Source organism: Calidris pugnax, unplaced genomic scaffold, assembly GCF_001431845.1.
Source record: "Calidris pugnax isolate Ruff unplaced genomic scaffold, ASM143184v1 scaffold540, whole genome shotgun sequence".
In the NCBI taxonomy this organism is placed as follows: domain Eukaryota; kingdom Metazoa; phylum Chordata; class Aves; order Charadriiformes; family Scolopacidae; genus Calidris; species Calidris pugnax.
The window spans coordinates 29496-42542 of NW_015091579.1; the positions used below are offsets into that span (position 1 = coordinate 29496).

A 13047-nucleotide genomic window follows, 5' to 3' on the forward strand; every position below is an offset into this window, starting at 1 on the left:
GGGAATAAAAGCAAAACCAAAACCCCCCCTTAATTAGATGTTGCTCCTGCAGAACCCAAACAAAAAGCCCCTTTTCGGGCAAAAGCCAATTCCACTTGTCTCAAAAAATCTAAGTGCCCCCCTCTGGATTTCCATCCCAGAAGGAGCCAAACCAGCCCGGCCGGGGGGGGAATTACGTAAATATTTAAGTTTTTTACAGGTTTTAAGAGGGAGAGAGGTGTGTGCTCTCCCTGCACACCCAAAATCCTGATTTTCTGCATTCCTCCAGGAGCAGCCGGGCGCTCGGACGCAACAAACCCCTCCGTGGGGGAGGTGTGGGGGGGTATTATTATTTTTTTGGTGCAATTAAAGGGTTATGAGCAAAAAAATTCTGCCGTCGAGGAGGAGAAACCACCGGGGAGAAACTCACCCCGAGCTGAAAATGAAAAAGAGGGGGAAAAAAATAAACATTTGGGGGAAGCGTCGGTGAATTGGGAGAAAATACGAGTATTTTGGGGATGAACAAACCTGTTTGTTTCCCTGCTGCTTAAAAGCAGTTCTCTTTTTAGGCTTACTCCTAAAAAATGGGCAAAACTCCCCGGTGCCTTAAGAAAATGTCCTTTTTTTTTAGGATTATTCCTAAAGATGGGCAAAACTCCCCAGCCCTGAGTCCAACGGCGACGCTTTAATCCGGAATTTCCTGGGTTTGTTGGTTAAATTATTTATAAATTGGTTATAAATTATTATCTTCCCCGCTCGCTAATCATCCTTTTATTAACTTTATGGACAGGAAAAAACCTAATTAATATTCCTTTATCAGCAGAGTGATCTCAGGGCTACCCTGGGCCCCCTCAAGGCGATCCCAAATCCGAGGGCATTCGCAGGAAAATTTGGCAGGAGAATCCCACTCTGCCCCATTAAGGATGGAGGGCAGGTCCCTAATTAGCAGCCAGATGTTTGGCTCCTCCAGCCCCCCTTATAAAAACGTTCAAGAGTTTCTAAATGAAAAAAAAACCTCACTGCGATAAAGGGCAGCGAGTTCCTTCTGGGTAAGAATAATAATAATAATGAAAATGTTAAAAAAATGAGTGTTATGTGGCGAATTCCGGCTTTTTTTGGGGAGGAAAAGAGCAGCAGCTCAGCCCACCCCCGTTCACCAGTGACATTTGCACTTCCCCAAACTCCCCCGTGCTCAAAAATGCCAGGAAAAACACAAATGGGACAATCTGGGGCTCATTCCCCCCCCAGGAAGGGGTTTTGCTTTTATTTATTATTTTTTTCCCCACATACGGGGCCAGGGGGGGGCACATTCTCCCTTTCCCTCCCTCCGGAATTTGGGGGGAAATCCAAGCCCAAAGGGGTCTGGGAATCACAAATATATTATCCAGGGAGGGTTACGGGCTCCAAGAACACCCAAATACTCCCCAGAAATATATATATATATGGAAATATATATAGGAAAAATAATAATAAATATATATATAGGCAGCTAGGGTGTTATCCCGACCACTTCCAACCTGGATATAATCCTTAAATCCCCTTCCCCCATAAATATATATATATGGAAATATATATAGGAAAAATAATAATAAATATATATATAGGCAGCTAGGGTGTTATCCCGACCACTTCCAACCTGGATATAATCCTTAAATCCCCCTTCATCTTAGAAACACATTAAAGAATTTTTGGGATGAATGTGCATCTTTTGGCAAAGATGATCCCATTTTTAGACCCTAAAGTAAAATCCCAGAGAAAACCATGGGTCGTATCCCCCATCACCCTTTTTTTACCCTTATTCCATGGCCCGTTTCCTTAAGGTTGTGCCCAAATCCAATGGCTGAATTTTAACACCCTCGTGCGGAAAGGGGGGGTCCAAATCTCCCCCGCCCCACCAGCCAAGAGCCAATGGAAGAAGCTCCTCCATCCCATGGAACACCATGGACAAGGCTCCTTCATCCCATGGAAGAGGCTCCCCCATCCCATGGAACACCACGGATGAGGATCCTCCACCCCAAGGATGAGGCTCCTCCACCCCAAGGAGCACATGGATGAGGCTCCTCCATCCCACAGAACACCACAGACAAGGCTTTTCCATCCCATGGTGGGTGAAGCTTCTCCACCCCACTGAGGCTCCTCAACCCTATGGATGAGGCTCCTCCATCCCACAGAACACCACGGACAAGGCCTTTCCATCCCATGGATGAAGATTCTCCACCCCATGGAACACCACGGATGAGGCTCCTCAACCCTATGGACGAGGCTTCTCCATCCCATCGCTTTTCCATCTCATGGATGAAGATTCTCCATCCCAAGGATGAGGCTCCTCCATCCCACAGAACACCACGGACGAGGCTTTTCCATCCCATGGTGGGTAAAGCTTCTCCACCCCACCGAGGCTCCTCAACCCTATGGATGAAGCTTCTCCATCCCATCGCTTTTCCATCTCATGGATGAAGATTCTCCATCCCAAGGATGAGGCTCCTCCATCCCACAGAACACCATGGACGAGGCTTCTCCATCCCAAGGATGAAGCTTCTCCACCCCATGGAACACCACAGATGAGGCTCCTCAACCCTATGGATGAAGCTTCTCCATCCCATCGCTTTTCCATCTCATGGATGAAGATTCTCCATCCCAAGGATGAGGCTCCTCCATCCCACAGAACACCACGGACAAGGCCTTTCCATCCCATGGATGAAACTTCTCCACCCCATGGAACACCACGGATGAGGCTCCTCAACCCTATGGACGAGGCTTCTCCATCCCATCGCTTTTCCATCTCATGGATGAAGATTCTCCATCCCAAGGATGAGGCTCCTCCATCCCACAGAACACCACGGACGAGGCTTTTCCATCCCATGGTGGGTGAAGCTTCTCCACCCCACCGAGGCTCCTCAACCCCAAGGATGAAGCTTCTCCATCCCATCGCTTTTCCATCTCATGGATGAAGATTCTCCACCCCAAGGATGAGGCTCCTCCATCCCACAGAACACCATGGACAAGGCTTTTCCATCCCATGGTGGGTGAAGCTTCTCCACCCCACCGAGGCTCCTCAACCCTATGGATGAGGCTTCTCCATCCCATCACTTTTCCATCTCATGGATGAAGATTCTCCATCCCAAGGATGAGGCTCCTCCATCCCACAGAACACCACAGACAAGGCTTTTCCATCCCATGGTGGGTGAAGCTTCTCCACCCCACCGAGGCTCCTCAACCCTATGGATGAAGCTTCTCCATCCCATCGCTTTTCCATCTCATGGATGAAGATTCTCCACCCCAAGGATGAGGCTCCTCCATCCCACAGAACACCACAGACGAGGCTTTTCCATCTCATGGATGAAGATTCTCCACCCCATGGAACACCACGGATGAGGCTCCTCAACCCTATGGATGAAGCTTCTCCATCCCATCGCTTTTCCATCTCATGGATGAAGATTCTCCATCCCAAGGATGAGGCTCCTCCATCCCACAGAACACCACGGACGAGGCTTCTCCATCCCAAGGATGAAGCTTCTTCACCCCATGGAACACCACGGATGAGGCGTCTCAACCCTATGGATGAGGCTCCTCCATCCCACAGAACACCATGGACGAGGCTTTTCCATCCCATGGTGGGTGAAGCTTCTCCACCCCACCGAGGCTCCTCAACCCTATGGATGAGGCTTCTCCATCCCATCACTTTTCCATCTCATGGATGAAGATTCTCCATCCCAAGGATGAGGCTCCTCCATCCCACAGAACACCACAGACAAGGCTTTTCCATCCCATGGTGGGTGAAGCTTCTCCACCCCACCGAGGCTCCTCAACCCTATGGATGAAGCTTCTCCATCCCATCGCTTTTCCATCTCATGGATGAAGATTCTCCACCCCATGGATGAGGCTCCTCCATCCCACAGAACACCATGGACGAGGCTTTTCCATCCCAAGGATGAGGCTCCTCCATCCCAAGGATGAGGCTCCTCCATCCCAAGGATGAGGCTCCTCCATCCCAAGGATGAGGCTCCTCCATCCCATGGTGGGTAAAGCTTCTCCACCCCACCGAGGCTCCTCAACCTCAAGGATGAAGCTTCTCCATCCCATCGCTTTTCCATCTCATGGATGAAGATTCTCCATCCCAAGGATGAGGCTCCTCCATCCCACAGAACACCACGGACGAGGCTTTTCCATCTCATGGATGAAGATTCTCCACCCCATGGAACACCACGGATGAGGCTCCTCAACCCTATGGATGAGGCTTCTCCATCCCATCACTTTTCCATCTCATGGATGAAGATTCTCCATCCCAAGGATGAGGCTCCTCCATCCCACAGAACACCACAGACAAGGCTTTTCCATCCCATGGTGGGTGAAGCTTCTCCACCCCACCGAGGCTCCTCAACCCTATGGATGAAGCTTCTCCATCCCATCGCTTTTCCATCTCATGGATGAAGATTCTCCACCCCAAGGATGAGGCTCCTCCATCCCACAGAACACCACAGACGAGGCTTTTCCATCTCATGGATGAAGATTCTCCACCCCATGGAACACCACGGATGAGGCTCCTCAACCCTATGGATGAAGCTTCTCCATCCCATCGCTTTTCCATCTCATGGATGAAGATTCTCCATCCCAAGGATGAGGCTCCTCCATCCCACAGAACACCACGGACGAGGCTTCTCCATCCCAAGGATGAAGCTTCTTCACCCCATGGAACACCACGGATGAGGCGTCTCAACCCTATGGATGAGGCTCCTCCATCCCACAGAACACCATGGACGAGGCTTCTCCATCCCAAGGATGAAGCTTCTCCACCCCATGGAACACCACGGAAGAGGCTCCTCAATTCTATGGATGAGGCTTCTCCATCCCATCGCAACCCTCCCTACACCGGAGACCACGGAGCATTAAATCTGCAGAAGACTTCACCCCCACAACTTTTCACCAAATATTTTGAAACCCCAAGAGCTTATTAACCCTTCCACCGATGGATGTTGGGAGAGGACAAAGATTTCCAGGTGCTTCAGTGTGTTTTGGTGGAAAAATTGGGGAACCAGCTCCAAACCAAAGCAGAGGGAGCTAAATTTAAAATCCAGAGCGAGCCAAGGAAGGCAGAAGGAGCCCAAAGAGGAGAAGCTCAGGAGAAAAAAAGACCTTCTCCTGGTGTCGGCGAGGCTTTTCCATCTCATGGATGAAGATTCTCCACCCCAAGGATGAGGCTCCTCCATCCCACAGAACACCACAGACGAGGCTTTTCCATCTCATGGATGAAGATTCTCCACCCCATGGAACACCACGGATGAGGCTCCTCAACCCTATGGATGAAGCTTCTCCATCCCATCGCTTTTCCATCTCATGGATGAAGATTCTCCATCCCAAGGATGAGGCTCCTCCATCCCACAGAACACCACGGACGAGGCTTCTCCATCCCAAGGATGAAGCTTCTTCACCCCATGGAACACCACGGATGAGGCGTCTCAACCCTATGGATGAGGCTCCTCCATCCCACAGAACACCATGGACGAGGCTTCTCCATCCCAAGGATGAAGCTTCTCCACCCCATGGAACACCACAGATGAGGCTCCTCAACCCTATGGATGAGGCTTCTCCATCCCATCACAACCCCCCTCCACTGGAGACGGCGGAGCATTAAATCTGTGGAAGACTTTTCACCCCCACAACTTTTCACCAAATATTTTGAAACCCCAAGAGCTTATTAACCCTTCCATCGATGGACGTTGGGAGAGCACAAAGATTTCCAGGCACTTCAGCGTGTTTTGGTGGAAAAATTGGGGAACCAGCTCCAAACCGAAGCAGAGGGAGCTAAATTTAAAATCCAGAGCGAGCCAAGGAAGGCAGAAGGAGCCCAAAGAGGAGAAGCTCAGGAGAAAAAAAGACCTTCTCCTGGTGTCGGCAGTGGGTTTCTACTGGGTAGGATGGTGTCCATGTTCTCTTTGAACCTCATCCAAGGAACCACAAAGTCCTGGGCTCTGGAAATCCCCCGAGCCCGACGTCTCTGCTGCCGTGACACACGCGCTCAACTACTCATGAGGGATGAGCCCCACTTGGTTCTGGGACCTCCTGATTGAAAAAATTAAGAATACTTGGACGTTGGAGGTGAAAATTGGCATCTCTTTTCGTCTGAAAGCTCTCAGAATTAGGTGTTTCCCCCAGAATTTGCCGTATCCTCATCCAGATAAAGCTGGTGTCTCAAAGGGTCACTCATTCTTCTCCCTCGTCCCAGCACCTTCCAGATAACCCCCCTCCACTGGAGACGGCGGAGCATTAAATCTGTGGAAGACTTTTCACCCCCACAACTTTTCACCAAATATTTTGAAACCCCAAGAGCTTATTAACCCTTCCATCGATGGACGTTGGGAGAGCACAAAGATTTCCAGGCACTTCAGCGTGTTTTGGTGGAAAAATTGGGGAACCAGCTCCAAACCAAAGCAGAGGGAGCTAAATTTAAAATCCAGAGCGAGCCAAGGAAGGCAGAAGGAGCCCAAAGAGGAGAAGCTCAGGAGAAAAAAAGACCTTCTCCTGGTGTCGGCAGTGGGTTTCTACTGGGTAGGATGGTGTCCATGTTCTCTTTGAACCTCATCCAAGGAACCACAAAGTCCTGGGCTCTGGAAATCCCCCGAGCCCGACGTCTCTGCTGCCGTGACACACGCGCTCAACTACTCATGAGGGATGAGCCCCACTTGGTTCTGGGACCTCCTGATTGAAAAAATCAAGAATACTTGGACGTTGGAGGTGAAAATTGGCATCTCTTTTCGTCTGAAAGCTCTCAGAATTAGGTGTTTCCCCCAGAATTTGCCGTATCCTCATCCAGATAAAGCTGGTGTCTCAAAGGGTCACTCATTCTTCTCCCTCGTCCCAGCACCTTCCAGATGTCCACAATCTCTCACCAAAAAGGTAAGAAATGGGGTAAAACTCGGTGCTGTTCCACGGGGAAACCCACGTTTGCCCCATTTTCTTCTCCTTTTCCTTGGGGAACACCCACGTTTTAAACACGAGCTCCAGACCATCAGCATCATCATCAGCTCTCCTAAATCCGCTCATTTTTTAGGGATCTTCCAGCCTCCATGGACCTTTTTATGTCTCCACCGGATGCCTCATGGGACAACATCACTCAAATCTCTGAAAATCCAGATATTTTTGGGCCTTGGGGTGCCCTTGAGGATGGGACGGGCGGCAGGAACCTCATCTCCTCAAATCTCTGAAAATCCAGGTATTTTTGGCGCCGTGGGGTGCCCTCGAGGATGGGACGGGCGGCAGGAACCTCATCTCAGAAGCTTCTCCTTTTCTCCTTCCCGATGTTCTCCGATGTTCTCCAAAGAAAGGGCTTCCTTGGGCTCAGCCACAAAAGACCTACCCCCCAGGGATGGCACAGCACTTACTCAGCTAATGCTCGTAAAAACGCTATAAAAAGCTTAATTAAGCCTCGCCCTGATGAGCCACTGGAAGGATGGGCAGGGCGTTTTCGGAGGCGGTTCCACCTCCCGTCCTCCGTAAATCAAAAAAAAAAAAATCCCAGAAAAAAACCCACCAAACCAAACCCAAACGCCGTGTCCTGAAGATCCGGGGCTGTATTTTAAACATCCACCTGCAGAAAGTCCACGAGGACTCAAATCTAATCAACGACGACCTCGTTATGCAAAGGAGAGGGTTTGATCGAAGCGATTTATGATGGGATGGGGTCAGGAGCCAGGTGGGGATTGACCCCCCCTCCCCTCGGCATCCCTCCTCCATCCCGCAGGAATTTTAGGGTGGCAGGAACCACTCGGCACCCATGACCCATGGAGACCTGATGGGTGCCCCCCTCGGGGTGCCAGAAGGGCTAATTCTGCCCCAAAAATGAGCTCCCGGCACCCACCACCCTCTGCAAGAAATCACCGGTCGGGGGGGGACACAAGAGCAATTTGAGGCAGGTAATTAATGCAATTAAACACCTCCCAGAAGGAGGGTTCACACCAACCCCTCTCTGGGGAGATTTGTTGGAATAACCCCCTCCAGCCCTGGGGAAAATCCTTAAAGTTTTGGGCAAATTTCCTAAAAACTCTCATTTTTCACTCCGGCACGCAGGAAGCATCCGCCTCCTCCGCCCAGACAAGCTCCTAAATCGGAATTTAAATCCGAAAGAATTAATCGATCACATTCCCAAAAGGCTTAATTCAGTGTATTAATTGAGTGTATTAATTCAGTGTATTAATTAATTCACTTTTAACTGCTCTTCTCCCCTCGATTTTTTATATTTAAACAAGGGAACTCCGGGTCGAACACCCTTCTGGCTCCGTGGGGATAAATAACCCGGATTCAAAACAAATTTAAAAGCTTATTAACAAATAATTCTCCACCTCCAGATGATTTTCAAGACCTAAAAACCCAGAGGGTGTTGCTTAAATCCTCAGGGATTTCGGGAAGGACCCAACACGGTGCCTCGGCCGGACCTGGAGGTGTTTGGCAGAACTGCCAGCAAATGGTTTCGGGGTGATTCATTGGGGTTTTGGGTGTTTTGTTGTTGAATTGGGTTTTTTTTGCTTGGTTTTGTATTGTCCTGGCTGCTGGAAATCCTTCACCCCGCGCCGCCATCCTGCCCCAACACGTTGCCATTATTTGCAGAGCGTGTCAGAATTATCCTGACAAAGGGGGGGCTTCTTTTGATTAAAAAATAAATAAATATATATATATATAAAAAATAGGAAGTTTCCCACCGGATTAACCCTCCCAGTCACCTACAAACTCTGCTTTTTCCCCCAAAACGTGCCCCCCTCACCGTGTCTCTGCTTGGCATCCCATCCCCCCCCGGGCTGCTTAATCACCCGGGTGTAAAAATGGGGAGAAAAGAGGAGAAAAAAATGTGAATTTACAACCGTGAGCATAACACCCCTCCTGGAATCCCAATATTTAGGAGTTTTCATCCTTCTGTGGCGAGAGGACCCCCCCCGTGTCCCAAAACGCCGCCTGAAATCTCTGATTCTGACATAAAAGGAGGTGGAATAAAAAAAAAAATAGGAAGGAAAGTCTGTATTTTTTACTGTTTTTTTGTAAAGTCATCTCAAAAAAAGAGCTGCCTGGTAAGAGATGCACCAACAAACCCCCCCCCCCACCTCGGAGGGGCTTTAGGAGCATCTTGATGGGACCTAGATTGGGCAAATTTAGGGTTTTCAACCCAAAGAAAACGTTTCCTTTCCCCTCCCAAGCCCAGTGCAGCCACTCTGGGTTTTAAACTCCAGTCTGGAAGTCAAACTGGTGGAGGGCAGCAGCCAGAAGAGGACTTCCATCTTCAGGGGGGTGGAAAAAGGGGGGAATATTCTGATTTTTAAGCAGAGTTCCTAAAAAAATTCCAGAATTCCTAAAAAAAAAAATAAATAAAAATCTCATTTTTCACTTAATATTTGAACCTGCCCACATCACAGTGATGGGGCTCGTTTGCTAACGAGGAGCACGACGAAGGCTGGACCACGTGGGACGGGATGAGACCATGGAGGGGGTGTCTTTGGGTGGCAAAAAAATCAATTAATAGACACTATAAATTGATATAATCCTTCCAACGGTGGATTTAATGCCGGAGGAGACACCACTAAAGCAGCCCCACACCCCGTTTCGCCGGGTGCCCACCCAAGGGTGACACAAAGGGGTTTATTAACGTTCCCCAGAGGCTTCTCCGGGGATTATTAGTAATTAATCAACGTGTTCTCCCCCCCCCTGCCCCCCCAGCAGCAGGGGATTAGACGGAGCCGTGAGTCACACCTCGCCCTGGACTATAAAAAGCTTGATCCTTTCCACAAACAGTATTTTCTTGCTTGGTCACCAAACCCGGGGCAAAAAAGGGGGGGGGGGGAAAGCCACACACCCCCCCAGGGCCCCCCGAGTCCAAGAAAATACCAACATTAAAGCAGTTGGTCCATCTAAAATGAGAAAAAAAAATAAATATATAGGTGGAACCAAAGCAACTCGTAGCTTCCTCGCCCCGGGATGAGAAAACATTGAATTAATTTGAGAGGTTTTGGGACAGAATGACATGGGGTTGGAAGGGACCTCTGGAGAGCATCTAATGATCTCCTGATCCTGCCAGAGTAGGTCCCACAGGATCAAATCCAGTTGGGTTTGGGATGTCTCCAGAGATGGAGACCCCACCACCTCTCTGGGCAGCCTCTGCCAGGGCTCTGCCACCCTCAAAGTCAACAAGTTCCTCCTCATGGTGAGATGGAACTTCTCATATTCCAGTTTGTGCCCGTTCCCTCTTGTCCTGTCCCTGGGCACCACTGGAAAAAGCCTGGCCCCATCCTCCTGACCCCCACCCTGGAAGGATTTCCAGGCCTTGAGCAGATCCCCCCTCAGCCTTCTCTTCTCCAGACTCAAAAGCCCCAAGTCCCTCAGCCTTTCCTCCCCAGAGAGATGCTCCAGGCCCCTCAGCATCCTCGTAGCCCTTTGCTGGACCCTCTCCAGCAGTTCCCTGTCCTTCTGGAACTGGGGAGCCCACAACTGGTCCCAGTGCTCCAGCTGGGGCCTCCCCTGGGCAGAGCAGAGGAGCAGGATGACCTCCCTTGAGGTTCTCCATGCTCTTCCTCATGCCCCCCAGGATGCCATTGGCCTCCTTGACCACCAGGTCCATGGTCACCCTGTTGTCCCCCAGGACTCCCAGGTCTTTCTCCTCAGAGCTGCTCCCGAGCAGGTCACCCCCAACCTCTCCTGTTTTTGGGGGGTTCTTCCTCCCCAGGGGCAGGACCCGACACTTATCCTGGTTGAACTTCATCTGGTTCTTCTCCCCCCAACTCTCCAGCCCATCCAGGTCTCTCTGGATGGTGGCACAGCCTTTCTGGGGTGTCACCCCCACCACCCGAGGCACAGAGCATCCTGGTCCTCCCCGACCACCGGAGCCACTTCCCACCACACCTTCCCCCATCCATCTCCTAAACCTTCGGTTTTCCACCCAAAAAAATATAAATAATCAGCGATTAGTAGCAGTTTGTGGCTTCATGGGAAGAGCCACCAGCAAAATCAGCTCCTCGGCTTCAACCAACAGGATCAGAAGGTCCCCAAGGGGGATCCTTTGCTTTCTCCTCCACCCCCTGAGCCTTGACATCACCTAATGGAGGCCAGAATGGCCCAAACCGAGCAGAATTAGCCCCAAACCTGACACAAAATCTCCCAGGAGTGCCCTATGATGGGATAGGGACCGGGGGGTCAAAAAAACCCAAGGTGGCAGAACATCCCCGAACCCAAAACCCAACAGAAATGGTTGTTCTGGGTGAAAATGAAGCTTCCACCAGCTCCTCCAGCCCCAAAAATGGGCAACTTGGGATGCAAAAAGGCAGCCAGACCCCCAAAAAATGGGAATATTTATAAATCCCTCATCCTGCAAGAGCCACCGGAGCCCTGGCACCATCCCAGGACAAGCAGAGCATTCCCAGCAGGGAAAAAGGCACATTTTTTCTTAAAAAATCACCCACTTGCTCAAGATTCGGATCAAAAAGCGGCCTTTGGGCAAGAGCCGCAGTGGAAGTTCATTAAAACGCAACCATTTTCAGACCTTCAAGTCATTTTCCATCAAAACTTCACCTTCTTTTCCACCTGCCTCCCTTTTTTGCTCCAAAATCCAAGGATTTCAACACCCCGATTTCTTCTAAAAGTCACACCCAGGGAACGGAGCCTCCCAGCCCTTCCAAAAGGCAGAAAAATAATACTAATAATTAATAATAATAATAATGAGCCTGGAGGCTCTGCCCGCACCATCCTCGCTCCCGTTTATCGGTTCCTCTTTCCAGGATTAATTACAAAACCCAAAATTTCCGCTCCAAAAATGTCCCGAAGGCGAAAAAAACCCACGTGGGTTAAAAAAATCACCGCGTTTCAGGGCGTGATAATTAATAAAGATGATGATCAAGGAGGCTGGGTCTCATTTTTGTGGCGTCTTCGCTTCCACCTCCATCACTTTTCCCTTTTTCCAGGGAAATGTCATGATTTGGGGGGAGATTCCAGCCCTGGCAGCCCCCGGGGGGGGGTGAAATTTGGGGCATTTTGGGGGCGGAATTAAGGGCTGGGGGCACTGGGACACAAACAGGAGCCACATCCACATCCAAAGCTGGGCTTTGGGAGAGCCCTCCCGGGGGGGGACACTAATTATCAGCACCCTATTAATCCACCACCCTATTAATCAACCTTTTTTCCCAGTAGTTCTCTCAAAAAAAAAAAGGAAAATCTGGGTTTTTATGTCATTTAAAGCGAGGAGTTTAGAGTTGAAGCGAAGGGCTGAGGTGGTGGTTGAGGGAGAGCATCCCCCCCCCGGTGTCACAATCACCCCCCCACAGCCTCCAGTTGGTAAATTCGTATCAAAAAACCCTAAACCAACAGAAATTAAGGCACTAGAAAGACCCCAGCTCCTTCCTAAGTCCCCACAGACGTCCTGGCCGCGCAGAAAATTCAGGAGCCGCCGCCGCCTCGAATTCTACAAACTCCGAGTCAAGTGGTTAAATATCAGGGTTTTTCCCCAAAAAATGACCCACACACCGCCCCCGAGCAGCCCACGGAGAACACACCCCCCCGAATTTCCTGGGAAAAGGGTGGTTTTTAGGCCCCTGGCAAAAAAGAGCCCCGGTCCCTGCGACGCCACCGCGGCCACTTTCTAACCCACGGCTTCAAGTTCAGCCCCACGAGGCTTTTCTTTCCCCTTTTTTAACCTTAAAAACCACGAAGAACCACAGAAAAAGCCACCACGAGGCTTTTTTTCCCCCTTTTTTTAACCTTAAACACCACGAAGAACCACAGAAAAAGCCACCACGAGGCTTTAAAGCCCCAGAGGGGGACAGGAGCGACCGCCGTGGGTCGAGGAGGAGACGACCCGAGGTCGTCGGTGATCCCAGGTGGAGAATTCCAGCCCTAAAACTTCAGAATTCGGCAACAAATTACCAACCCCATCCCTTTATTACCCCAAAAATCATCCTCCGGCCAACCCGGAGCGCGTCGCTGCCGGCAAACCCCGCCACGGAACCGGTAATCCCCTTACGTTGCGCCGCTTGCGCCCATTTCACAGATGGGTAAGGAGGAAGGTTGAATTCTGCTCTCCTGGGTGGCACCGGGAAACGC

The 13047-nt window shown here is 50.4% G+C and overlaps 1 protein-coding gene across 1 annotated transcript in view; it reads right to left on the bottom strand.

Moving 5' to 3' along the window:
* Window positions 1–13047, bottom strand: part of OTUD7B (OTU deubiquitinase 7B) — a gene marked incomplete at its 3' end in the record, with an annotated part of 42517 nt that extends 29470 nt beyond the window's left edge. Inside the window, exon 1 of the mRNA XM_014961778.1 lies at window positions 12891–13047. Within this exon, the coding sequence (XP_014817264.1) occupies window positions 12891–12902 (12 nt within the window). The remainder of the gene's footprint in view (window positions 1–12890) is intronic.